Source organism: Canis lupus, chromosome 30, assembly GCF_011100685.1.
Source record: "Canis lupus familiaris isolate Mischka breed German Shepherd chromosome 30, alternate assembly UU_Cfam_GSD_1.0, whole genome shotgun sequence".
Lineage (NCBI taxonomy): Eukaryota > Metazoa > Chordata > Mammalia > Carnivora > Canidae > Canis > Canis lupus.
The window spans coordinates 32,651,147-32,676,873 of record NC_049251.1 but is presented as its reverse complement, the minus strand read 5'-3'; the positions used below and the strand labels follow the sequence as shown (position 1 = coordinate 32,676,873).

At 45.9% G+C, this 25,727-nt stretch overlaps 2 protein-coding genes across 9 annotated transcripts in view; one reads left to right on the top strand and one right to left on the bottom strand.

Annotated features, from left to right (window-relative positions):
- The first annotated feature begins 341 nt into the window (after positions 1–341).
- CALML4 (calmodulin like 4) lies at positions 342–10,065 on the top strand. Of its 3 annotated transcripts, none has more exons than XM_038580809.1 (5): positions 342–360; positions 813–843; positions 5,104–5,244; positions 6,922–7,110; positions 9,901–10,065. In XM_038580809.1, exons 3-5 carry the CDS (start codon positions 5,178–5,180, stop codon positions 9,996–9,998), a joined length of 354 nt encoding a protein of 117 aa, XP_038436737.1. In that variant the 5' UTR covers positions 342–360; positions 813–843; positions 5,104–5,177; the 3' UTR covers positions 9,999–10,065. The 3 variants fall into 3 exon arrangements, with proteins under 3 accessions (XP_038436737.1, XP_038436736.1, XP_038436738.1); XM_038580808.1 differs by lacking the exon at positions 342–360 and adding an exon at positions 370–730; XM_038580810.1 differs by lacking the exons at positions 342–360; positions 813–843 and adding an exon at positions 4,770–4,998.
- Positions 10,066–12,588: 2,523 nt separating this feature from the next.
- PIAS1 (protein inhibitor of activated STAT 1) overlaps positions 12,589–25,727 on the bottom strand; it is a 116,141-nt gene continuing 103,002 nt past the window's right edge. For 4 of the 6 annotated variants that reach the window (XM_038580805.1, XM_038580804.1, XM_038580806.1 and 1 more), the window contains 5 exons: positions 24,707–24,837; positions 23,292–23,472; positions 19,353–19,495; positions 17,222–17,259; positions 16,283–16,640 (listed from right to left, as the gene is read on the bottom strand). In XM_038580805.1, the coding sequence (XP_038436733.1) occupies positions 16,347–16,640; positions 17,222–17,259; positions 19,353–19,495; positions 23,292–23,472; positions 24,707–24,837 (787 nt within the window). In that variant the 3' untranslated portion in view covers positions 16,283–16,346. Of the gene's footprint in view, positions 16,641–17,221; positions 17,260–19,352; positions 19,496–23,291; positions 23,473–24,706; positions 24,838–25,727 lie in introns of all 6 variants that reach the window. The other 2 variants (XM_038580802.1, XM_038580807.1) reach the window with 2 other exon arrangements.

Here is a 25,727-nt window from a genome sequence, read left to right as displayed (position 1 = left end):
CAGTGACCCTCAGGCAGCCACCCCGCCCTGGGCCGCCCTTTTTGATCACTCCAGGATGCCTTGCCTCCTCCCCTCCTCCGGGAGCCCCTGCCCAAACAGGGTAATTCCCAGGGGCTCCCCCAGCCTCGGCTCTGCATCCCCTGCCCCTGGCCTCCAAGGCCCCTCCTCTCCCGCCTCCTGCATCCCACCATCCTTCCTCAGCCCCAACAGAGGGGCCTCGACCCTCGCCGAAAGCCTCCGGGTGTAGAAGCAGATGTGAGGAGGTGAGGCAGGGACGTCACCTGGGGGAGGAGAGACCCTTCCACGCGGAGGTTGGTCGGGAGAGAAGGGGCAGAGCAGACCGGGGCCTGGAGCAAGCAGGTGCAGCCCTCACCGGGACCCGCTCCGCCCCTGGGCCCGGCCCCGCCAGCGCAGCACAGCCCGTTGGCCCCGAGGAGGCCCCAGGGAGGCGAGGGCTCCCCGCAGACAGGGAGCCGGCTCGGAGGGGAGGAAGGCCCAGGGCAGCACCCCCGGGGGGGGCGGGGGGACGGGGGACCCGCCGCTGCGGCCGCTGGAACCCGACCCGGGCGCCCGGCCCGTCCCCGGGGCAGCGCGTTCATCACGGGGCCTCACCCCGCCCCGCGGACTTTGCCCTGGAAGCCGCAGGAGCCGAGGAGCGGCGGCCCTGGGAGCCCCAGCCCGAGCCCCAGCCCCAGCCCGAGCCCGCCGGCGACCGCCCGACGCCCCGATGGTGGGTGGGGGTGGGGGTGGGGGTGGGGGTGGGGGCCGGGGCGGGGGCGCCCTCCCTGACTGTCTTCCTCCCTCCGCTGCAGGCCAAGTTCCTTTCCCAGGACCAGATTAATGGTAGGTCGGCTCTGCTCTTTAATTAGCGACTCGCTGCAAAATGTGGGGCTCATTAGGCAATTTGCTGTGCTGGGTGTGCGGGCGGGGGAGGGCGCGGGGGCGCGGGCTGCGGGGGCGCGGACGGGGGAGCGAGGGCCTCGCCTTGGCCAGTGCGACGGGCAGGTGGGCGGACGCGAGGGGGCGCTCGCCCGGTGCCTCCGGCCGAACGCTGGATGGGGGAGGGCAGGGCAGGGCAGGGCCGGGCCGGGCCGGGCAGCGGGGCCACCTGTAACTGGCTGGCGTGAGGGCGGAACGAAAGAAGGGGCTGCGAGGGCAGAGGCCCCGGGTCCGCCCTCTGGCAGGCGCCCCGGCTCCTGGGCCTCGGTCTCCGCATCTGTGAAATGGGGGCGGGCTGAGGTGGCCCCTGCGTCCGCCGCCCTGACGTCGGGCCTAGTTTGGGCGTCCGGAGCGTTTCGTCCCCGCGCCCAGCAGGCCTCAGTGAGGCCCGGAGTTGTGTTTCCAGGAGGCCCGGAGGGGAGAGTTGGGTTACACGGAACAGCGCGCGGACCTGCGCGGGGGTGGGGGAGGCAGCAGAGCCCAGCGAGGGTCCCGCAGGCGCTGGAGGTGCTTAGGTTACGTGGGGTAACCATAGTGCTGGGTCCCCGGAGCCGGGTCTGCAGCGGGTGGGTGGCTTGCAGGCCCCAGGGGGGCACCTCGTCTTAGACGGCGCCGCATCCTCACCCCAAGACCCCCAAGACGAAGGTAAAAACCTAAGGCCTCTGCGTGGGGACAGGCTGCGTGGCGACTCAAGCTGGGGTCTAGCTGTCGGCCTCGGGAACTTTCCTCCACCTCCAACCAGCCCACGCCAGGTTCTGAGGCTCAGTGACCCCCGCTCCTGGCACCTGTGAAGCTCCCAGGAGGGAGGAAGGGAAGCTTCCCCATGGATTCTGGTATCAGACACCAGGAAGGTGGCCGCTCGCGTCTCCTGGATGCAGGTTGCACACAGGTGGCCCCCTCCAGTGGGAAGGGCAGGGGCTTGGAGGCAGCAGGCCTGGGGCCCAGTCACCTCTCAGCCTCCGCTTTCTGGTCTGTGAAGTCGGGAGAATGCCCCGGCCTCCCAGGCCGCTGTGAGCAAGGGGCAGAGACAGGTCAGCCCGGGGCCCGGCTCCTGCCAGGTGTCGCCCGGACTCACTCTAGGACCCACTCATTCTTAGGATTTTTAGATTTTGAATTGCCTCTTCAAATCAGCCATTCTTAAACCGCGTAGCAGCAGAGTTTCAATCCCTGCATGGAGACAGCATAACCCTATTGGCATCCGTGGTGCTGAAGACTTGCAAGAGGTCTCACTTTTAATGAATGTAATTTGTACAAGGGTGAGAAATAGCGTAACGGTGGCTCACTTAGCAGATTGAATGACAATACGTTCATTGGGGAAGGAGTTGCATTCACTGACATGCGACCTCCCTTGGCAAACCGTGTTAAATGGAAACTAGGTTGGCAGCGGACACGAGAGTTGGCAAAACTCACTCGTGATGATCAACTGGCTGGAACGGGACCTAGAATAGCGCATATTTTATTATCATTTATAAGCCGTGTGCTCCACAGCCTGCACGGCTGTAGAGGGTATTAGAAGACTTGCCATACATAGATCATGGAGCCGGTTATTCTAAACATCCCCTAGCACACACCTGGTGCTATCCTAGGCCCTGGGGAGGATTCTTTCCTGCCCCGGGGCACTTGCATTTTCAAAGGGAAGACCTCGGGGGGCTTTTCAACCTGATTTATTCTTTCCTTCACCAAATACGAGTCCTTTTTTTTTTCTGCGCCAGCTCACTTCTAGGCACTAAGATACGGCCGCCAACATGATAGACAAAAGCCTTTTGCTCACTCACACAACAAAAGCGGTAACATATATAGGGTGTCAAATGGCCTGCCCATCAGAAGAATAGGCCAGAAAGGGGGAGCAAGGAGGTGTGGAGGTCGTGGGGCTGCGAGGAGAGCGGCCTGCTGTCCTGTGCCAGCACCAGAGTCCCAGGGCAGGTCTGGCCGGCCAGGTGTTTTGATGGTAGATTTTGTCAAGGTGGGAAGATCTAACAGGAGGAGATGGGATCCATTTGCCCCTGGCCCTGCTGATGGCAGGGGCACGGTCCCCATTACTGACCCATGTGGGAGAGGAAGTGTGCCCACCTGTAGGGCCTGGCCCACTCCAGGTCCCAGGGGTGTGATGACCGCCCTCCAGCGCCGGCCAGCCAGGGACAACTGTCAAAGGAGGAGGTCTCAGAGCGCAAAGTCAGACAGAAGCAGGGCGTGGCCGTGAGAGGTCCCCAGGAAGGGTGCTCTGGGCGTTTTAAGCCCCACGCGCGCGGGGTGGCTCTGTCCCCTATGTAGGGTGATGGCGTCACCCCTGCTGGCACTGGGCCCTCTTGGAGGGAATTAGGTTTTGCAGGAACCAAAGGTGGGATCTTAGGCCAGGCTCTGGGGCTGCTTCCCCTGGGCCACTTTAGCTCCTGCCTCCTGGTCATGTCTGTGTTCTGGCTTTCTCCAAGCCCATGCTCTGGAAAGTTCTGAAAAGGGCTAGGCCTTTCTCTTCAGCCTCTCCACAGGCACAAAGGTAGCTAACTGTCTCCAAACCCTGCCAGGGAGCCTGTCGTTTATTAGCAGCACCCCTGAAATCCTCAAGGAGAGGCCTTAATTGGGGAACACAAAGGGGCCTTGGGGCAGGAGCTGCGGGCCCTCCTCCGCCTCCCCCGCCCCCTTCTGCCCCCTGGTGGCCTCGGCCTAGGAATCCAGGGTGCAGAGTGGCCTCGTGGTGGAGCTCTGTTTCAGGAGCCAGACTGCCTCCCCGCCCCAGCCCCCCCAGGCCCTCAGCTGCCCCAGCCTTCGGTGGCCCGGTGCACCATGGGAACCGTAGAGGCCCTGCATGACACGTCAGGGGCCACTGCAGGATGGGCCGGGTGGAGAGCTCAGCAGGGTGAGCCTGCCACTGTTGCTGTTACGTCCGCTGAGGAGCGGCTGGCCCAGCCTCTGGGAGCGGGCGCTGAGAGGCCCTGGTGCGGCTCACCCAGTGGCTCCCCCTGTAGGCCTCAGGAGTTGGAGGGTCACCTGGGCAGCTCTTGACCAATTCTTTTTTTTTTTTTTTTTAATTTATCCATTTGAGAGAGGGAGCACGAATGGAAGGGAAAGGCAGAGGCAGAGGAAGAGGAAGAAGCAGGCTCCTGAACAGGGAGCCTGATGCGGGACTTGAACCCTGGACCCCGGGATCATGACCTGAGCCGAAGGCAGACACTTAACCACCTGAGCCACCCGGGTGCCCCAGCTCCTGACCAGTTCTGATGGCAGCCCCACCCCAGCCTGAATCTGACTCTTTAGGTGGTGGTGACAGTGGCAGTGACGGGGCGCAGGCCTCTTCCCCAGCTCCCCGCTGGCCTCCTCGTGCTCCCGAGGCAGGGAGCTGGGCTCCCTGCGCCCTGACACTGGTCTGGAGGAGCCTTAGCTCCAGCAGCTGGGTGGAGAGAGCAGCCAGCCAGATCCGTCAGAGCCTGGGGGCAGCCTGCGGTAAGAGCAGGACCAGGGCGTGTGTCGGAGGACAGCCTGGAGGTGGCAGGCTGGAGAGGGACGCAGCCGTGCGCACAGAAGTGGTGATAACCGTCACCTCGTAGAAGAGCCCTTCTCTGCCAGGCCTTCCCAGAGAGGGGGGAGCCTCTCAATAACCCGGAGCCATTATTTCCCAGGGGCCCCACATCAGCTGTCCTTGCGAAGGCACCCTGGAGTCTGCACGCCCTGCTGTGGCCCCCGGGGCTCCACGGGCTGGCCCTGGAGGGTGGGATTGCTTTCCTTCGGGTTTAGTCAGTCATGGAAGGGGAGAAAAGAGGAAAAGAAAACAGAGAAGGAAGGGAGGGGCTTGAGCAGGAAGGGGGCCAGAGGGAGGAAGCAGAAGGGAAGTCAGGAGGGGGAGGGGACAGGGTTGCCAGATAAAGCACAGGCCACCCAGCAAAAGTTGGGTTTCAGATTAGCCACAAAAGCTTTTTAGTATAAGTATATCCCATGCCAAATGTGGGATATACTTATACTAAAGATGTCCTCCTGGTTTATCTGAGATTCAGCTTAACCTGGCAGCCCTGTATTTTTCTTTGCGGTTGTCTGGCAACTCTAAGAGGGGAGAAGAGTCAGCAAAAGGCAGGGGCAGAGAAGGGAAAGGGAAGGGGGCGAGGGCAGAGAAGGCCCGGGGCCTGGGAGGGGAGCAGCTGGCGCCGCTAACCCTTCTTTCCCGGCTGTGCGCAGAGTACAAGGAGTGCTTCTCCCTGTACGACAAGGAGCAGCGCGGCAGGATAAAAGCCACTGACCTCCTGGTGGTGATGAGGTGCTTGGGTGCCAGCCCAACGCCAGGGGAGGTGCAGCGCCACCTGCAGAGTCACAAGATCGGTGAGTGGGCTGGGCCAGAGGCGATGCTGGAGGGGATGGCCACGTGGGCGGCCACCTGCGGCTGTGGTCCTGGGGTGGGGCCCAGCAGGCGGGTGCGGGTCGTGGGGGCGTGAGGAGCTCAGACATTTGGGGGGCAGCTATGGAGACATCTGGCCAGGTGTGCTGTGTATCCCTCAGGCTTCCTCGAATCCCCACAGCAACCGGCGACATCCCCCTCTGTCACAGAGAACCACAGGATCTAGGCGATCCGTCACGGTTATCACAAGCCTGCAGCAGAGACAGTGCTCACAGGGATCCCAGGTGTTATGATGGGACAGTTTCCCTTCACTGGGTATCTGTCACATGCTGAGCTCAAACAGCTCGGGGAAGGAGGCACCATCCTACTGTTTTACAGGTTTAAGGATCAAGGTTCAGAGCCATTAGGTAACTTGCCCAAGTTCTTAAGCCGATGGTGGCGTCAGGGTTGGGACCTGATTCTTCTTTCAAAGACTGACCTCCTAAAAATGATGCAACACCCGAGAAAAAAGGTAGAAGGAAACCCACACAAGACGCTACCAAATTGTTGTCTCTGGTGATGCAATTAGGGATGATTTTCATTCCCTTTATTGTTGTTCCTTGTATGTTTGACAATGGGAACATCTAGGGCTTTCATAGCCAGGAACAAGCTTTATTTTTTAAAAAACAAAAATAACAATAAAAAAATAAAATAAAATAAATATAAAACAAAAATAAAAAAAACAAACAGAGAGGTGTCAGAGGCCGGGTGGATGTTTGCATTGGTAGCTGGACACACAGGAAGGAAAGACTGGCCCAGAGGAAGTAGACTGGAAAGAGCACTTGACCTGGAGCCCAGAGGCGACTTCTCAGTGTCTGGACCTCGCCTCCTCCTCTTGCAGATGGGCTTGCACCATAGGCTAGGGTTACTCTCAGGTCCCATCAGGAAGTACCCACGGCAGCGCTGGGAGCCCATCGGGGGGCGGGCCTCTGAAGATCTGGAGCTGGGTGATGGGGTGCTCGGTGACTGCGAGACCCTGTTCCCAGCTCTAAAGGGGTGGTGGTTTCCTTTGGCTTCTGTCTCCTCCAAACAGGAAGTTGTGGTCAGGGGAAGCTCTGATTTCCTGCAGTTGTAGCGGGTGAGGCCCCCAGGCGTGCTTGGAGGAGGGGGGGGCTGGGGAGACTAGGGCAGAGGCCGCGGGGAGGGGGAGGGCAGGTGGGACTGGGGCTTGAGGCGTCAGGCAGGGTCATCTGTCCCTCCTTGTGGATATGCTGCAGTGGCCACCGAGGAGCGATGGATGCACAGAGTACTTCCCTCCAGTCCAGGGCCAGAGGGAAGCACCTGGAAGGGAGCAGAGGACGTGGGCCCCACCCTGGTCCTGCCACTGCTCTGTGAAGTGACTGCACACTCTGGGGCCTCCATCTCCTTAGTGGGCAAGATGGGGCGATGGTAATCTTGGTCACTGAGGATTATTGAAAGGATTAGGGAGGCAGATGCATGGTGGGGGCTCAGTGGGAGGGCCTGCCTCCTCCTCAGGACAACATTGTTGCCATCGTGGCACCTCCTGAATTAAGGGGCCATTGAGCAGCCCATGAGGACTTGGGCTGGGGGGGTGGCATTTAGCTTCTTCAGGATGAGCCTTTCCCTCCCTGCTCACTCTGCTGTGTTTGGGGGTTTCCCAGACAGAGATGGGGAGCTGGATTTCTCCACTTTCCTGACCATTATGCACATGCAAATAAAACAAGAGGATCCAAAGAAAGAAATTCTCTTGGCCATGTTGATGGCAGACAAGGAGAAGAAAGGCTACATCATGGCATCCGAGCTACGGTCCAAACTCATGAAACTAGGGGAGAAACTCACCCACAAGGAAGGTAAAGGCCTGGGTCCCTCTTTCCCAGCAGTGGGGGAGGAGGGGGGAGCTGGGGGAAGGACACCAAAGCCTGATCCCTGCCGGCAGGACCGTGCAGACATTGCCTGTGGTGCTTGCCCCAGGGGGCTGCGCCTAGATGTCTCGCTAGGTGGCCGCCGGAAGAACTAGGGGCCAGAGTGACAGAGGAAGTCCACCAGGGTGAAGGGAAGGCCTGTGGAGAGACAGCTAGGATCTCCTTGGGCCTTCATTTATGCTCACAAGACCCCTTGGGGCGCCAGTGTTCCCCATATAGGGACAAACAGGTGACAGGAACGGCTGGCAGACCTGGGGCTTGAATGCAAGTCTATTAGACACACATACGCCCCCTCGCTCTTTCCTCTTGCCAAAGCTGTCTTCTGAGGTTGTTGCTGATGCCAAATTTCCAAACTGAGATGCTACTTTGCCCCCTCTTCTCATGACTCAGCCAGTTCTAAGAGCTCTTCCAGAAGGAGCGTGCGGTGGCTTTTGCCTCACAGCTTCCAGCAGGCCTGTCTTGCTGCCTCGGAGCAGGATGAGGGACCGGATGAGGGACAAGGGGCTTGTGGCCCACACCCTGGGGACCTTGGAGGAAGTGACCTCCCGTGCTGGGCTGTCAGCTGCCTTTCTTCCAGCCTCGCCCCTCGGCCCCGTCACAGCAGCTGTCCCAGGTCCGAGGCCAGAGGCTGGCATTTCCAGTTAGGCTACTGGGCCCATCTGTGGTTGGGGATGGGAGCACAGGGCTAGGACACACCAGGCAGGAGGGAAAGGCTTTCAGTAATGGTGGCCCTTTAGCCGCTGGTTGGATCTCAGCAGATCAGTGGCTTGAATTAAATGTGACCCCTGGCTCCCCCTCCTTCTGGGGGCCCCTAGAGGAGTTTCTTAACCACTCTCACCCTCTCCTCTCACCCTCCTTGGTTTCTTGGTTGGGAAAGGACGTTACAATAGACAATCCCCCAGGTGCCTCCAAGAGCTAACATTCTGTGAAGCACTCTACTTAGATTTTATCTGCAGTCACTAAGGCACAACGCAAAGCATTTAAAAATAGCGCTACAGACGGCACATTGAGCTTTCCCTGCATTTTCAGGCTGGCAGCGACCGTGATCTCATCCTTCGCTGTGGCTGTGTTCATGTGAACGGGGGGAAGCATGGGCTCTCCTTCCCTCTCAGGCTCTGAGGACACTGTCCGGCCTTTTATGTTCCAGGTGGAGTGTTGGCAGCGGAGGCCCAGCTGGGGCCTGCATTCTTCTGGTTAATGATCTCTGTCTAAAGCAATACCATGGCCCCAGACTCGCACACAGCTCTTGTTTGTTTAACCAGGGAAGAAACATTTCAAACAAACTGGTAATGTGTTCCAGACAGGCAGGAAGACCCATTTCCCTTCCCCTTGCTGGGGGAGAGAGGAAAGATGATACTAGAAGTAGGAATCTTTTACCCTGGGTGACTGAAAGAAAATCTTCAGTTTTATTAAGAAGCTTCCTCCGAACAGCTGGAGAAGGCTGCTGGGGAGGCCTGGGACAGGCTGATGTCAGCACCCTGGGTCTTTATGGGTTCCGGATAGACTGCCGCTCTACCCAGAAGCAGAAGCAGTGGTCAGTACTTGGCCCTGAAGCACAGCCCCTCTTCTGGGCAGGAGGGGGCTACAGGGCTCGATGCTGCAGGTGGTGTTGGACCTGACCACTGGAAAGGGTTGAACCAAATGGCTGACGGGTAGAAGCTTCTCCATGAAATAAGATAAATTACAGTCTCCTCAACATTCTAAAAATACTCAGAACTACCATCAGCTTAGGCACAGAGCATAGTAATTACATTTTAGAGGACGATGGATGGTTAAGCAGAGAAGCACAGGATACTTTCCAACTGCCCAGAATTATGTGTCGGGGCATCCAGTGCCAAGGAAGTTGACACAGGGCAGTGAAACAGTTTTTGCAAGGGGATGAGGATGGGCCCAAAGAGCCAAAAGCAGGTTGGCCCCAAGAGGCCACTGTGGAGAAATGGAAGCCAAAATGGTCTTCTCTTGCCAACATCTGGGACAAGCTAGTATTTTGTCCGAAGAATCCAGAAGTAAATGAAGTGATTTTTTTTTTTTTGAGCAATGTCAGAGAACAATGACAGTTTTGTACACTTTGAGCTTTAGACACAGTTGAGTTTATTTTCTCTCATAATACCCCTACCCCCTAAACATACACATTTTAAAAAAGAGGTGATGGTGGCAGACACCACTTGTCACCAAGTCCCCTATTGGGGTGGGGCATGCCCATTAGGAAGGGAAGATAGGCAGGCCGGGGCAGGCCAAAGTTATGGGGCAGGGTGGCCCAGGACAGGGCTGCTGAGGATGTCTGTTCTGCTGGGAGGCTGAGAGGGTGGGCTGCAGAAGGTAACATCCATACCTAATACCAGATGTTTCTGGAAATACAGGCACGAGGGTCAGATCTTTTCTTAAAAAAACAAAAAACAAAACAAAACCGAAAAACCAAAAGACAAAGAAGCAAGCAAGCACAAGGTGGCTTCAGTGACTTACTGGTCACTGGCACACCTCCATACCCTTTACCCACGCCCCTGCAGAAAGCCTGAATAACTCAAAATTCAATCAGTGGTCTTCAGGGGCAGGGGGTGGCTTGTCCTGTTCTGTTCACTGGTTTATTTCCTGGCCTACAGGAACGGTCCATTGGACACTAGGGAAGACCTCTGGGGAGCCCCACCCCCCAGTAGCTAACGTGATGTCCTATACAATAACACTACAGCCAAACTGAAAAATTAATGTGATTTATTGCAGTGGATGATCTTTTCAAGGAAGCAAATATAGAACCAAATGGCAAAGTGAAGTATGATGAATTTATCCACAAGATCACCATTCCTGTGTGGGACCACTGAACGAAGAAAACGCGAGAGAGCACCTCCCCCGGGCCTGAAAATTCAGACTGAGAAGTGTTTTTAAAAAGAAAAAAAAAGCTTTCCTTTCACTGGGGGGTGGGTGGGAGTGGGGGTGGGTAAACACAGCAGCAAGATGACATGACCTGATTGCAGCGCAGGGTAAAACTTAAGAGTGGCATGAAATGATTTCAGCCATGGCATTAGCATGTCTTTAATAAAAGATTTGTATTGATTTTAACAACTATCATTAGTCCAGCCTTTTATAGCATCGAAAGAGCATATGGTTTGGAGTTGGGCCTGGGTGGCTAAGTCATTTGACCCCTCAAAGCCTTGTCGGATCCTTGAACTTAAGTTGGATCGCTACTTCTTACCTCACAGAGCCTATTGAGGGTGGTCTGAGACAATGACTTGGAAACGCCGTAGCAAACTGTAGAGCACCATGCGATCCTGAGTTACCGAAGTGGCATGTCTCCTAAAAAGTGCAGTCTACCAAAAGTCACTATTCTGTATTTGGGTGCTGGAACCGTCTTCCACATTTCCAAGGTAAAGTCAGTGCTATCGGAGAACTAGCATCAAGCAAAGAGCTAAAACAAACAAACGAAGAACTATGGTTAACATTTCTGGCAGCATCACAGGGCCACTGACAAATTCTGATTCCCAACACAACACATAGTGACATCGTTCAGGATATTCATTCATAAACACAGAGTATGGAGTGAAAACAGTCACGTTAAAACAAATAGCATCAGCCAAACGGCAGGAAGAGTGATCCGACTTTACAGCCCACACCAAAGGACACCAGATGTGACATGTTGCATTCATCAGAGCCTCGCAGATCTTGAGGAGCTCCGTCTGAATTTCAAGCTCTACTGTTATCACAGAGGGTCACGGCACCACGATGGTCTGCTCAACTGGGCCAAATTGATCATGGCTTCAAGCCATTTCCCCCCAAGACTAATGGAAAGTAATAAAGGGATGTAACAGGCCACAGCCACGATATAGCAAGAGGTCTGCCGGGACCTCTTCCAGCTGGAGCGGATTTTTAAGTGAGTTATGTAGCCAGGAGGTGCCAGGCTGGTGCTCCCTGTATGCTCAACAAATTTGTGGAACCACTGGTAGTGTCAGCACAGCCCTAAAAAGGGCTGGAGTCAGTCACACACCAGCATGTTGAGCAGGGGCAGGCCAGAGCTCTGAGCACAGAGATTTTCATCCTTATATGTATCAAAATTGGGCACTCTGGGCTGTGGCTTTGTTTAATGGCGCCTTAGTGGCTCAAGCAAAAGAAAACCAAATTAAGAGGGAGGTGGGTCTCTTGGGAGACACAAAACACAAATCTAAGGGCTAGGCGTGAGGGGAACCTCGAGGGACAGATCAGTCCTGGCCTTTCTATGACTATCTCCAGATGCTGTGGCCTCAGACCTAACCAAGGTCCTCAGAGAGGAGACTTTCATTTTCCCAGCAGTGTAACTGCCAGAGGGGGCAACTGGGAATTCCTAGGAGCTGTAGAAGGGTCTCAGTGGAGGCAGGCAGTAGATGGTCCAGACCCCCAAGCAGGAGAAGTTGTGACCGTCTAGCTGGGGGAGGCTGCAGGATGTGGGGGCACACCCAGGTTTTGTGCGGTCTGAGGCTTCTACTATGTGATGGCCTTCTTCCAAGAACACATGAATAGAAATACAGAATTGCTAGACTATTCTCAGGACCCTCGCAGAGGCCAAAGTAGTAGGGCTGGGGGGCAGGCACTGGTACTTAAACTTCATTACCTGAAGGCTCCTCTGGCACCCCATAAAGAACCACTGTATTTCACTTTCAGGCAAGGCTCAAGGAGCGTGGCCCCACATCTCTTTTTTTCTCATCATGGACATTAGGAAGCAAGTCCTGCACAGCTGCTCCGGAATACCACGGATGAGACAGTAGATACCTAGGAGTTAGATGGGACAGGAAAAGGAAGTTCTGGGCTAGAATAAACAAACAAGGGTACTTTCCCTCAAAGCTTTTTAAACTGCCACTAAATGGTCCCAGGATGGTTTTAAAGCAAGTCTTATTAATCTCATTTGCCTAATAGGAATCTGAAGTATAGCTTGCCAAAAACACCTAAGTGGTGTGGAGTGGTCATTAGAACCTGGGGCTCATCTCTGCTGACTCAGTGTTCCTAATTAAGGGTGTTCGGTGGCTAGGATTCTAAGATCCTGTGACAGGTTCTGATGTAAACCTCTCCCCCAGGAAAGGCTTTATATACTACCCCACGTCCAGGTTTCTTGTTCATTCCTGAAATTCCAGTTGGTTTACCTAGCACCTAGTGTTGTTTACAAAAAGGCCACTGTTCTTAGCACTCCAACTGCAGATTACTAAACAGATTAATTTAAAATTAAGCAGATGCTATGGTTCAGTACAAAGCTTACCATGTTTCAGTAAGAAAGGGGAATGATGGCCATATATGCATTACTTACCTCAAAGCATGTTGCAAGAGAATTAGTTAATTGCCATGCTTTGAAATCTCTGGATGAAAGGTGCTTTGGAAGCACAAAAGCATTATCATTTTTCTCATAGGGATTGTCCCTTGATACCCACAGTATATTTTACAGAAGACAAATTAACTGAAGGCTTTTCTTTTATTACATCTAAAGAGCTCTACATAAACAGGTAACATTCAATAGGTAAACAATTTTTTTCCAATGCATGTAATAAATATTTTCACTTGGTACTTTTATACAAACTGACATTGGTCTACTATACATTTTTAAAAGCCATTTTACTGGTTTGGCATGCGGTATGGAAATTCTAAGAGAGAAAGTTTTAAGGCAATGAATCACAGATTTAAGTTCATGGAATTTATGGTAACTTTTATATCTGTTTATATACATTTCCCCTTTGTTAATTAAACAATTAACAGCAGCGCACTCTGGGACCACCAGCTATTCTCCCTCCCTCTTTCTGAAATCCAAGCTTTGTGGTTTTTTTTTTTTTAATTAAAAAACAATTCAACACGTATTGATAAAACAAAATTCTTACTAAAATAATTTTAAATGTGCTTTAAAGTCCTGAAGATCTTGAAGTGTCTTATGTATTTAAACTTGGAACTATTTAAAAATGTTCTTTCCACAATTAGTTCATTTAAAATTGGGATATATATTTTCATTCAATTTCAGACATTTGACTCTAAGGAAAATCTGCCAAAAACTCACATTTAACAGAAGCTTAAGTGCAATCTTTCCTAAGTCAGTAATGATACAGAAATGTGATAATGTCTAAGTTAACAGAAGAAAAATTTTAATGCTCAAAATAAATTAGTCAACCAAGTGTGGTTATGGTTAAGGTTCAGACTGTTTTAAAAAGATGTGTCCAATAATGCCCACAAAATGATTAAAAGCCACTTCAACCCTAAGTCAAACAGCTATTTTATCAAAGATGTGTGCGTGGGTGGGTGTGTGTGCATACACCCACCCACCCACACCTACACACAGAGAGTACTGTACAGAAACACAATCCTATGCACAACTATTATGAAAGACCACGGCAAGGGGACGGTGATAGCTTGCTGAAAAGACTCTGAGAACCACAATGTGTCCGCAGACAGCATGTCAACATTGGCATGGGCAGGGAAGCGAGGGTAGGCTAAGGAAAAACCAGATGAAATGACTATGCACTTCTTTTTTTAACTTAGGACAGGGCAGTGCATGACTGTACCAGTAACTAGTACAGATCAAGACAGTTTGATTGACTAGTATCAACCATGAGACCAACAGAATGATAGCTACCACTCAGGCAACACTTTGGAAAGTCAACAGAAAGAAACAAACTCCTTAGAGTGGAATGAACTAAAATCAAAAGACAATCGAATGGTTCATTTCTCCTTGTGGAGACATGACCAAAGCCACTAGACAGACATTTCTTTCTCCCTATTACCTGTTCTTCCCTTAGGTTGGCATAATGCAGGACACTGAGGGAAACTCACCATCCCCAAAACTGGGCTGAAGGAAGGAGAGGGATGGGTTTTCAACTGGATCAAAGTGTTTAGAATTCAGCATCATACACAAAGTTATTGATCAGAATTTTGAGGCCACTAATGACGTCATAAAAACAAACAAAAATACAGAAAACTATTCATTTTAGGTAGCTGAATTAATAGAAATGTTCCCTATTACGTGTGAAATAAGAAGCAACACTCCACAACTTGAGTGATTTCTATCCCAATCTGAATTTAGACACAAATTATGGTACCATTAAATATTAGCCTAAGTTAATATAGCTATGAGAGTTCTTAAAGAGTTTATTCACCATAAGAGCAGATTCATTAAAAAACTTAATTCCTGTTTTTACTGACAATGAATCTTTTGTTTTTATTGCAAATTGTTTAGTGACTATAACTCAGCCATGTATGTGTGGAATACACATGCGTAGGGGAAGACTATATAACTCACGTGTCACTCACACTTGTCTATAAATACATATATACACACACACATATACATATCAACACCAACTTGTTTTTCAAAATTCAAGTCAACAAATTAGTGGCAGAGAGATGCTGTAAAAACAGATATTATTTTTAGATGCCACACAGTCATGTGAACCGTTAATTTTATCATACAACTGAAGATACAGCCATCTTGAATACTACCCGGAAAAAGTAGGTTGCTTGGTTACCACTGCAAGGTTGAAACGACACTTTTATGCACAAAGGTGGTCCTTCATCAACTCTGTGAACAACTCTGAGAACATGAACAGTTGTGAAAGAAAAATCCAGTCTGGGAAACCAGTAATTGTTATGCCCCTTCCTTCTTTTTATCTTTTTTGTTAAACTGGTTAAGCCTCTCCATCAGCTAGAAGATACTTCCCACACCCTCAGGTACTCCCTGAAGAATGTGATACCTTCTCTAATGAGGATTTTGGAACACAAGTAGAACCACCTTCTTTCCCTCCAACCCACACTCATCTCCTGAAAAACAGTTCTCACTATATTTACATGTTCCATTATTAATAAATAGATCAGATTGATCCATGAATTCTAAAAAAAAAAGAAAAATAAATCCACTTTCCTATGTCATGCTTCTCTTTAAAAGGTGAAGAACAAGTAAAACAAACAAGATAGCCAGGCTAAGAAAAAGAAGTACACTCAGAACGAGAGTAAAAATAACCAAGAATCAAGCCTATTTTTGCATTTCAACTGTTTATCAGATAGTGGATTTCTAGACTGACATGTGTGGTGCACTGTATTTTCCAAAGAGAATTCACTTTTAGGATAATTGACTTTCTTTCTTTTTCGAGGTGATGTAACCTTACCTCTGTCAGCTGCACAAGACACCCAACACGGCTTTCTAAGCTATTTTTACTTCCTACTTTGGCATGAAGATCTTATATGAAAACTTTTTACCCTGTGGCCAAAAAGGCAGGTGTTCACAGACTTGGTTTAAATACATAATACTGGCAATCCAAATTTAGAAGAAAGAACTAGACTAAAGTGTATTATTCACAGGTCTGCCAAGCCTACTTTACTCCAAATCCAGACAGCTTTACTCCAAATCTCTAAAACATATTCTCAGGGGGTATCTAGCAAATAAGAGAGAATATGTGATGGAGAACATGCAATTGGGATATCAATAAGGATGCTCATATGTGAGTTCAAGACCTTCAAAGCACTTTGAAAGAAGCAGGCAACTGATTTATCAACTGAATGCAAACTTGGGAGAAGGAACAGTAACAACAGAAAAATATACACAGACACACATACTGAACACACACCCCCACGAGCTAGGTCCTGAAAATACACAGGGAATGCAGTGGGACAGATGAGATTTATAACTTAAGGCTGGATAAAATATGCACACACACAAACAGAATCCAAGTCTGTCCTTTTTAGAAAATGGAAATGAAACTACCCCCCCTGCCCCCTCCCCGCAACAAAGAAAAGCCCACAATTTAAAACTTCATACATGCAATTCCTTTTGTTATTGCAAATAAAATAATGCCATTGAAGTAAAATAAAACCAAAACCATAGGACAAATGATGAAAAAAAATCTTCAGAATCCAGAAAAAAAAAAAAAAAATGAACTGAAGGTGGTTTGTGGGTACTGTTTTTTTTTTTTTCTTTTTTTCTTTTCTTTCCTTTTTTTTTGGTTTTTTACAAGTGTTTTATCAGACAGGCAGTCTTAGATTTATATACAAAAGTAAAACTGAAAATATAGTTTTGTTCTCTGTACATTTCTTTTAATTTTTTCCCTAAAAAAAGGAAAAAAACACGCTTGTGTACTTTTCTAAACAGAATAAGGTAAAACATAGCACAAAGTTCTCTTCTTTCTGCCAAGTTCATTTAATCTGGGGTGGGGGTGGGAGCAGCAGAGGCAAGGGAATCAGTCCAATGAAATAATGTCTGGTATGATGCCAAAGATGGATGCCGTGTCCGTGCTGCTCCTGTTTGCGACAGTGTGGCTATGGCTCTCCCGCAGGCTGTTGGAGGACACGAGGCTGCTGTTACTGCCACTACTGCTTCCATTGGTGGTTGGCAGAGAAGTACTGCCTCCTGCACTTAACTGATCGAGAAACATCTGCGAGGAGGTATACGGGAAAAACCGAGACGAGTGTAAGAGGTCTTGATCATCTGACACTGCTGCTGCAGCAGCAGCCAGGAGGGAGGTGTTATAATGCTGGTGGGGAACAGAAGACACAAAACCCATCAGTTCTAATTCATAAACCTTCTTAGCAGAACACAGTCCTAAATTTCATATACACTGATTATCTGCTATGTCTGAGATATCTAATAAAATATTTCACAAAATCAAATGGCCTTATGTAATGATCACATCCTTGATCTTGAGAGACATTTCTGTATACCAAATACCAAAATAAAATTGGCACTGTTTTTCATTTTAATTTGTAATGCAAACAATTCTCAAAATTCTATTTCCAAAGAAGCATATGCTCATAAGCAGCAGGAAAGAAGACCGTCCACCCTTTTTCTCTTCTGGAGATATCTGGCAAAGAATTTATCAATTGACTTACTGCCTTGTTTCTTTATGAAAAAGTACTGGAAACCAACAAACAGATACTATTCTTACTATATACTCAGGCATGGTTGAAACAAGGGGATTTTTATTTAAATTCTTAAAACCTTAATAATAATGAGTAGGACTACCCTGATTTTCCTAAGAAATGTATCTTGTCTCTCAGTTACATTATTATATTTTAATGAGCAATTAAACAACAGCATTTTTTTCATATAACATACCTGATTGTCTCCTGATAAGAAAGGAAAGAAATCTAATCCTGTGAGAAAAAAAATTATTTTAGTTTTGAAAAACAAAAGAACCCCCCCCCCCGCCACCTCCCAATCCCCTAATACTCCAGAAACAAAAATCTGAAAATGTTAGTTCTAAATTCATTTAGAATTTAAACAAGACTGGACCTGAATGTTGAATGTCTCCCTCATCTCTAGATTACCAAGGCTGAAGTTCAAGCTTTAGCCATGACTTGCCCTCCTTATAACTCCATCTGTGGGGTCTACGTCATTGCTGCCCTATTGGATCCAACACTGATCCCTTAAACTGACAGAGCACTTTTCACCAAATCTTCTCATTGATTCCTCTTAAGAAACATTTCAAATTACTCTAATTTATTCCTCACAAGCACCTATGAGGTTTGTCATGATTACTAGCCTCATTTTATGAGTGAGAAAGTTTTACGCAGAGGGAAGTTAAGCAAGCTTTAGCACAGATTTTCTTTTTCTTTCTCAAATTTGCCCACTCACCACTAACTGTACCAGATTCTAAGTCAGAGATCCTCCAGTGGTAGGAGTGGGGAAAAGAGATCTGAGGGGCATCTGGTGGCTGGGGTGGTGCATCACAGAATGACCAGCTCTGATCCCTGGCTGCCAGGGAGTCAATGCAAGCTGCCCCTTCTAAGCCCCAATCTTGTCTGTATCACTCAATGGGTAACAGGACGAAGAACAAGAAAACCCATTTGAATAAAATGCCTTACTATGAGATTGCAACTTGGGGGAAAGGACAACAAGCAGATGTAGAGAAAAATATGACAACAACACCGATACTTTGGAGATCCATTCACTGTCTACACTAGAACACATTATAACATGAGGATCTGCAAAATGGATAGCACTGTGGTTCCTGATAGTGAGATCTGGCAGTAGCCTAAGTGAGAAACAGGGCTGCACTGTCTGATAGAGTAGCCACTAACCCCATGATGTGGATCTAAATTCATTAAGATTAAGTAAAATGAAAAACTTCAATTATTCAGTCACACTAGCCCTGTGTCAAAATGCTCAATAACTCTATGTGGCCAATGGCCACTATAAATTACAGCATTTCCCCTCACTGCAGAGTTCTTCTGGACACAGCTCAGAGAGGGTTTTCCTAACAATCACTAAGAATCTACTCAACTATCTCAGCTTCCAAGAATCTCTGTGTCGGATTCTTAGTCCCAGATTTTTCTGTAGGGGAGGGGTGGAGGGAAACTTCCACTTTACATTTTTGTATTAAATTTTCTACAATGAGCATATATCATTTTTAGAATAAAAATATTCTTAGATATACAAATTATTAAATTACGAAGATATAGGAGAACAACCTTTTGATAATGTAAATAATTATAATCAACTCAAAATACATTGTGCAGTGAGTCTGCTGACATTTCAAACTACTTTTAGAAGAATCAGGTTCACTGGAACAAAAACTATAACTTGCCAATATCTCAATTCAGTACTATTCATTTATTTATTTATTTATTTTAAAAGATTTTATTTATTTATTCATAAGATACACACACACACAAACACACACACACAGAGAAAGAGAGAGAGAGGCAGAGACACAGGCAGAGAGAGAAGCAGGCTCCATGCAGGGAGCCCGATGTGGGACTCGATTCCGGGACTCCAGGATCATGTCCTGGGCTGAAGGCAGGTGCCAAACCATTGAGCCACCCAGGGATCCCCCTCAATTCAGTACTATTTAAAAGATAACACAACATAGTTACCCACAATGCCTGTTGCATTATAACTGGATTCAGGGAACACAGAATAATTTTTATAAATATCAAAATTCAAAGCAACATATTGAAAGTCACCCCAAAACAATCTGCAGACTATTTTGAAGCTCACAAAACCTAAAGATTATCATACTACTTTCACCACTGGTAGTAAAATAATGGTTACTGATGAAGGTACAAACAAGAAATTGGATCTCTATTTATTTATGACCACAGTATATATATTTCTCCCAGTTCCCTAGGCCAAGCCACCGCTTTTTCAGTCTTTCCATTCTTCCTTAGACTCACCCAGAGGAAGACCATGTAGATGAAACATATTCATAATGCTATGTGACAAGAGAGAAGAACCGGTGACTCACCTTGTAGGTCATAAGGCATGGGTGTCATGTGGAAAGGATGCCTGTAGTCTTGGATGAGGGATGTATTAATGTAGCTTGTGTCTACAGCAGGGAGGCTCGGGGTGCGGGACACTGGAGATGCTTGATGTGGAAGACTTAATATGCTAGAAGGAAAGGTTCACATAATTTTCATGAGTCAGTTGAACTTCTAAGTTTAATAAGGGACTGCATCTCACAAAATGAATCCTAGGTTTTGTGCTGAAAATAAAAAGACAAGCAAAATAATATATAATTTAGACTATCTTCATTACTAGGAGATAATCTGTATATACAGTAGCGCTTTCCAGGGGCTAAAGGGAGAAATGGATGGGTGCAGCAGCATATCCAACATTCATATATACCAAGCTGTCTCACCTACACTTTCTGAATGCACAGAGAAAGCATGGCTGAGACACTTCAGTAAGACATGAGTGAAAGGTATCTATAGCAGCTGCAATTCTGAAAACTTTTAAAAGTAAACACTAGAGTGCTGTCTAGTAAAGTATAGGTAAATCCTTGCAAAGAAAACACATACAGACAAGCCTGGGGGACAGTAGCAATCTAAGCAGTGGAGTTAACACCTGGCCCTCAGACTTGTAAGCTTTATGGAACAGAGACGAAGACAAGGAACTGTTTACCCTGGTGTCCCTAATGCCCTGCACGCTCACCAGCACATTGTTTGCATACAAGGCCTGCTAAATGAATGAAGGCAGCAAGATAAGAAGAGATGCTTCAAAATAAACAGGTGGTGGTGGAGAGGGAGAACAGAACTGAGGGAGGTTATGAGAGGGGAAGAGAACAAAATGAGGGATTCTGGAAGAACAGCATGAAATGTTTAAGTAGCTGAGAAGTTAAACCTTTTTTCTTTTTTAAAAAAGATTTATTCCAGAGAAAGAGAGAGCAAGCGAGCATGAACAGGTGAGTAAGCAGGGGTGAGAAGATCCCAAGCAGATACCACACTGAGTATCCCACTGAGTATCCCATGACTCCAACATCATGACCTGAGCCAAAACCAAAAAGTTGGATGCTTAACCGACTGCACCACCCAGGCGTCCCTAAATCCTTTTTCTTTACAAAAAATTAAGTAAAAAGCAAAAAGGAGAAAAAGAAATGAAAAAAAGAAGAACTGAAATGATTTTGAAAAGAAAAAGAAAGAATTCTAATATAAATATAGAGTCTAAACTCTTTAAGGTTAGGATGGTACTTACTCATTTTATTAAGCACAACCACAGAAGGGGCTAATAGGCATATAAATTATGGAAAGTAAAGAGAAAATAGGGTATAAAGAGGCTGATTTTTGCTTGTAAAACATATAAAGTACTTGGGTGTGGAGATCAACTTCAATGGTGTAATCCAAGTTCAGAATATTTCAAAAGAGGCCAAGGCTGGATTTTCAGGAATAGAATTCTAGTTATGGCCATCTACCACATTTTTATGAATGAGATATGAAGCATAAAATATACTCTCATTTACCTCATAAAAATGTTTTGTCTAATGGAAACTTAATTAAACCTCTTACATCTATAAAAAGTACCATTTTCCATTAGCTGTCTCTTCTGACAATGCCTAAGGGATTATAAGAGAGAAGAAAGCAGATCAGATATGTTAGCCTTTGAAAACATCTTGGCATACACCACACAGCAAAGGGAATTTCTGGATGAATACTAAACACTCGGTGGCTGAAGACAGTAAAATGTTTTACATTTACTAGTGTTTGCCTCTAATTCCTAACTGGCAACTTTTCTTTCAATTTTGTGATAATATTCTGAACATGCATTTCCACCTTTACATTGCACAGTAACAAATACAATATGCTTAGGGTTTAAGTTTTTATTTATTGGCTAGTTATTCTTGCAAAATGGCCACTAGTGTTGAATATGGCATTATCCTTCTAAAAATGTCATAAACTTTCAGGTTGCTTGTTTTTATAGGAAAATAGAGAAAGGTCTGGCATTTGTAAATATCATATCTGGATTTAATTGGTTACTCGGAAGCTTAGGAAGTAGTTAATGCATTTAATGTAATTTTTTAAACATAATAAACACACCTGTTTTTGGAAAAACAGCAAAGCAAACATCTAAAGATCTGAAATATTAGATTTCTAAACACTCAAAAGTTTCTTTTAAGGAAACGTTTATAGTCAAGAGAGCAAAATTACGGCATAGTTTATATATATATGTATGTGACTACTATAAATATTCTAAAGAGTAGAACGAACTTATACACAATGGTGCATTTAACCCATAAAAAGTATTTATATACCCAGAGATTTATGAAATACCTTTTAATGTTGCAATTATGGCATCTAAAAAACTAATACGATAATATGTGTTTGGCCATAGTATGGTTGGATAATGAATACAAAATATCTCAGAATCAAGATTCTATTGATATTTGTTCTAACTATAGCAGCTTCTGGCAATTTGACTTTTCTTTTTCTCCCACTCATATTCATAAAATAAGTTGGTGTAATAATAAGGTCAGTCTTATTGGGGAACAGCCATCAAGGTAGGCTTTCATCAGAGGTAAGTTTTCATAAAGTAGGATTTAAAGTAGAATTACTGTTTAGATAATTCTTTTTTTTTTTTTTTTTTTTTTAAGAATGACATTGCTATTAATGTCTTTATTGCTGTCTGATGTGTGCTGATAAGCTACTCTAGAGTGAAAATACCAACTCGTGTAACAGGGTTTTATTGTATTATGAAGATTCCTCAAACAAAGTTTGTTTCTAACAAGTGAGTTATGTATTTATCACAATTATGCTTTTACTGTTGCAACTCTTACCTTTCAAATAACTACAAACATCCTCAAATAGAAGATCTTTTATCTCATCAAACAGTCTCAAACCTGAAAAGGATTTCACTCCAAGCATGAAAATGCCTGCTTTGGGTCTGATGTTAACTCTCTCTCTTGAACCCTGAAATCTCGCAACAATGCCTTCTGTGGACCTTCCTTCTCACTTAACATTCTTTCTTCAGGCACTACTGTTTGTTGGAAGGAGATTTTTTGAATAGCTCCTATTCAGTTCCAATAAGCTACACCATTCTCCTGATACATACCTAAAAAGGGCACACCTATTTCTAGATTTACCTTTAGTGTGCTACAATTGTGCTTTAGTAAAACATGCAATCTCTTTGTTGAGAATCCTTGGTTTGTCTCATGAGGCTGAGTCTATTTAAGAGTACACCTAGAGCTAGCTACTTGTTTTACCATCTTCTACAAAACGCTAAACTCTTTAAGGTTAGGACGGTACTTACTCATTTTATTAAGCACAAGGTGTTTTACCTAAAGTAGATAACAGTGTTTGCTAAACTGAACTGAAGCATAACCAAGGTACATTATTACTGATATGAAACTAATAGGAAATATGGGAAATGAGTCTGCAAAACAAAAAGCACTGTGCCCTGCAACTTCAGTCTCCAACTTCTTTCACTGCCAACTTCAAACACTATGAGGCAGGTTTAAAGCATTCCCCTGGTCTTCCTACTTGAAAGACTCAACTCAGGATTAATCTTACAGCATACATTTCCAGTTTGAGTAAATGTTCTAAATCCTATGAGCAACATTAAGATTCCGTAAGAACTGAAGAGGTTTCTCAGTCCCTACTCCTGAATCAGACTTGGGGGAATAGGGGAGTGATGTGTGTTTTAATGAGCCCTCTGGGTGACTCTGCTGTACACCAAAGTTTGAGAACCCCTGTACTAGAGTATCCTTTGGTATGATAAATACTGTATCCAAGGAACTCCTTTAATGTATTACCCCAGCCCCTCAAGAATATCACACACCTGGGGAAAAGCCAACCTACACTTTGATTACTCAGTTAAGTTTTACAATCATGCATAATCATTTTATTAGGCAGATCTTTTAAATCGTATTGCAAAATTAACTCTCACAATGACTTTTTAAGGTCTCAGTACTTACCCTTTATTATTTAGTGGTGATGTGGGAGATAGGGAAGGACAGGTCCTCTTGGCAGAAGGCTCTTCCTCCTCTTCATCAGAGGAACTGTCTATGGTTAAGTCAATCACCTCTACTTTCTTATTTTTATTTGAGGACTGGTGGTGAGAAGCCACCTGATGCTCCAATGTGGAGCTCAAGCATCCTGTGTGGGAATGATCAAAACACAAGGCAAAAAGGACATATGATACGTCTCTTTTTTCCTCAGTGTGCCTATGGATGAGTTTATCAATTACGGGGTAGGAATACAATATTGCTGGGGTCTGAGAGTAGCTCCAGTTTCCTAAGCTTAAAACTACTACTTTATTATTGGTTGTTAAAGATTTTCTTTGTTTGTAAGACAATTCTGAATTACGGCAAACAATCAAAATATATGTCTACTTCAGAATAAAAGCAGTTTGAGGGTAAAGACTATATATTACATATGTACTTGAGATACTTAAGAAATGTATGGTAATAGCTTCTTTCCAGCAAAAACAACTAAAAATCAGAAAAACAATAATATAAATGAATCTTTCTTTACCAAATCTCTTAAAAATCCAAAATTACCATTTCAAAAATATGAACTTACAAATGACTTAGTAGATTATGTTACTTTTAAATCTTGTATCCCAGGGACGCCTGGGTAGCTCAGTGGTTGAGTGTTTGCCTTTGGCTTAGGGCGTGATCCCAGAGTCCCAGGATCAGGTCCTGCGTCAGGCTTCCTGCATGGAGTCTGCTTCTCCCCCTGCCTATGTCTCTGCCTCTCTCTCCCTGTGTCTTTCATGAGTAAATAAATAAAATCTTTAAAACAAAATAAATCTTGATTCCCCAAATTTTTAAAGTTGGCAAAGTGAATTTAAAAGGAGTTTTACTGCTTCTGAACATTCTTAAAAAATATTTTATTTATTTATTTGACAGAGAGAGAACAAGCAGAGTGAGTGGCAGGCAGAGGGAGAGGGAGAAGCAGGCTTCCCAATGAGCAGGGAGCCCCGAAGTGGGGCTCAATCCCAGGAACCCAGGATCATGACCTAAGCCAAAGGCAGATGCTTAACCGACTGAGGCACCTAGATGCCCTCTACTTCTGAACATTTAGTCAATAATTTAATAATAGTTTTTGAGCTACCCATGAACTGCTGAGTTTTTCAGAAGTGTATACTTTTTTTTAAAAAGTTTTTTTTTTTCCCCCCCAGTAATCGCTACACCCAATGCGAGGCTCAAACTCACAAATCCGAGATCAAGAAAGTCACGTTTTGCTGAGATGAGCCAGCCAGGTGCTCCCGGAAATATATACGTTTTAATACTGAAAAGCAGGGCTAGCAGCGGTAAACCGCTACTGAAAAGCTGGCTCCCCCAACAGCAGGGAGACTGCCCCACCCTTCTGGAAAACCAGCACTCACCATCAACTCCATTGTACGAGGCAGAGACTTCCTGTACTTCCTTTTTTGATCTCATAGGTGCCCAAGAGCCATCTTCCTTAAACTGTATCTCATCGCAGTCTGTACAGTACTTTAGGATTTCCATAAACAAGCTACAAAAAACATGTGGTCTTTTGAATATCACATTGTGTATGAAAACAGGCTAAAGTACTGCTGTTCAAAAAACATTCCGACCTCCAATGTTTTGTACACGTATAGATGAGAAAGAAGAAAGAATAGACAAGTTGTATTTGTTCTTAAAACCTATATTGGGGAAATATTACTTAGATTATGGGTACCCTATACAAGGTACCTTATATAACCATGAAAAATGAGGTTTTCAAATATTTTAATACTGTGGGAAAATATTTCACAGGAAAGTGGGAAGAGGCCAAGAAAATAAAATTCTACATTGTAAAAATAAAATTCTGTGGGCGAATGGTATACAAAGAGCAGTTATTTCTGAGTGGTGACATCATGACTATTTCTTTTTCTCCTTTATATTCTTGTGCATTGTCCAAATTGTCTACAATAAGCGTATCTTATTGAAGCAATACATACAAAAATATGTACTGAATGTTACCTCTCCTTGAAAAATATGCAGATATTAAGAAATGAGATTTGCAAAAATATGTAAAACTGTCCAATTCTGAAATGAAGCCAAAGGATAAAAAATATTAATACTGTACAATCCAGTCAGAAAATACATCAGAAAGCCCTTTTATTTTCCTATGTTTTTCCATTTTTCTTTAGATGTGTATATAAATACATGTATGCATATGCGGCTTTTAAAATAAAAAAGGAAAAAATTGATGGAGCACTATACAGCGCTGGTAAAGTATTACTCAATTTATTTTATTATTATTATTTTTTAAATATTTTATTTATTTTTAAATGAGAGACAGAGGGTGGAGGGGCAGAGACACAGGCAGAGGGAGAAGCAGGTTCCATGCAGGGAGCCTGACATGGGACTCGATCCCGGGTCTCCAGATCAGGCCTGGGA

Bases quoted from the DNA above. Each gene is read 5' to 3' on its own strand.
- CALML4 (XM_038580808.1), top strand. The intron at 5,245-6,921 runs GTGAGTGGGCTG...GGGGTTTCCCAG, and splicing joins CCTGCAGAGTCACAAGATCG to ACAGAGATGGGGAGCTGGAT. The intron at 7,111-9,900 runs GTAAAGGCCTGG...GATTTATTGCAG, and splicing joins GAAACTCACCCACAAGGAAG to TGGATGATCTTTTCAAGGAA.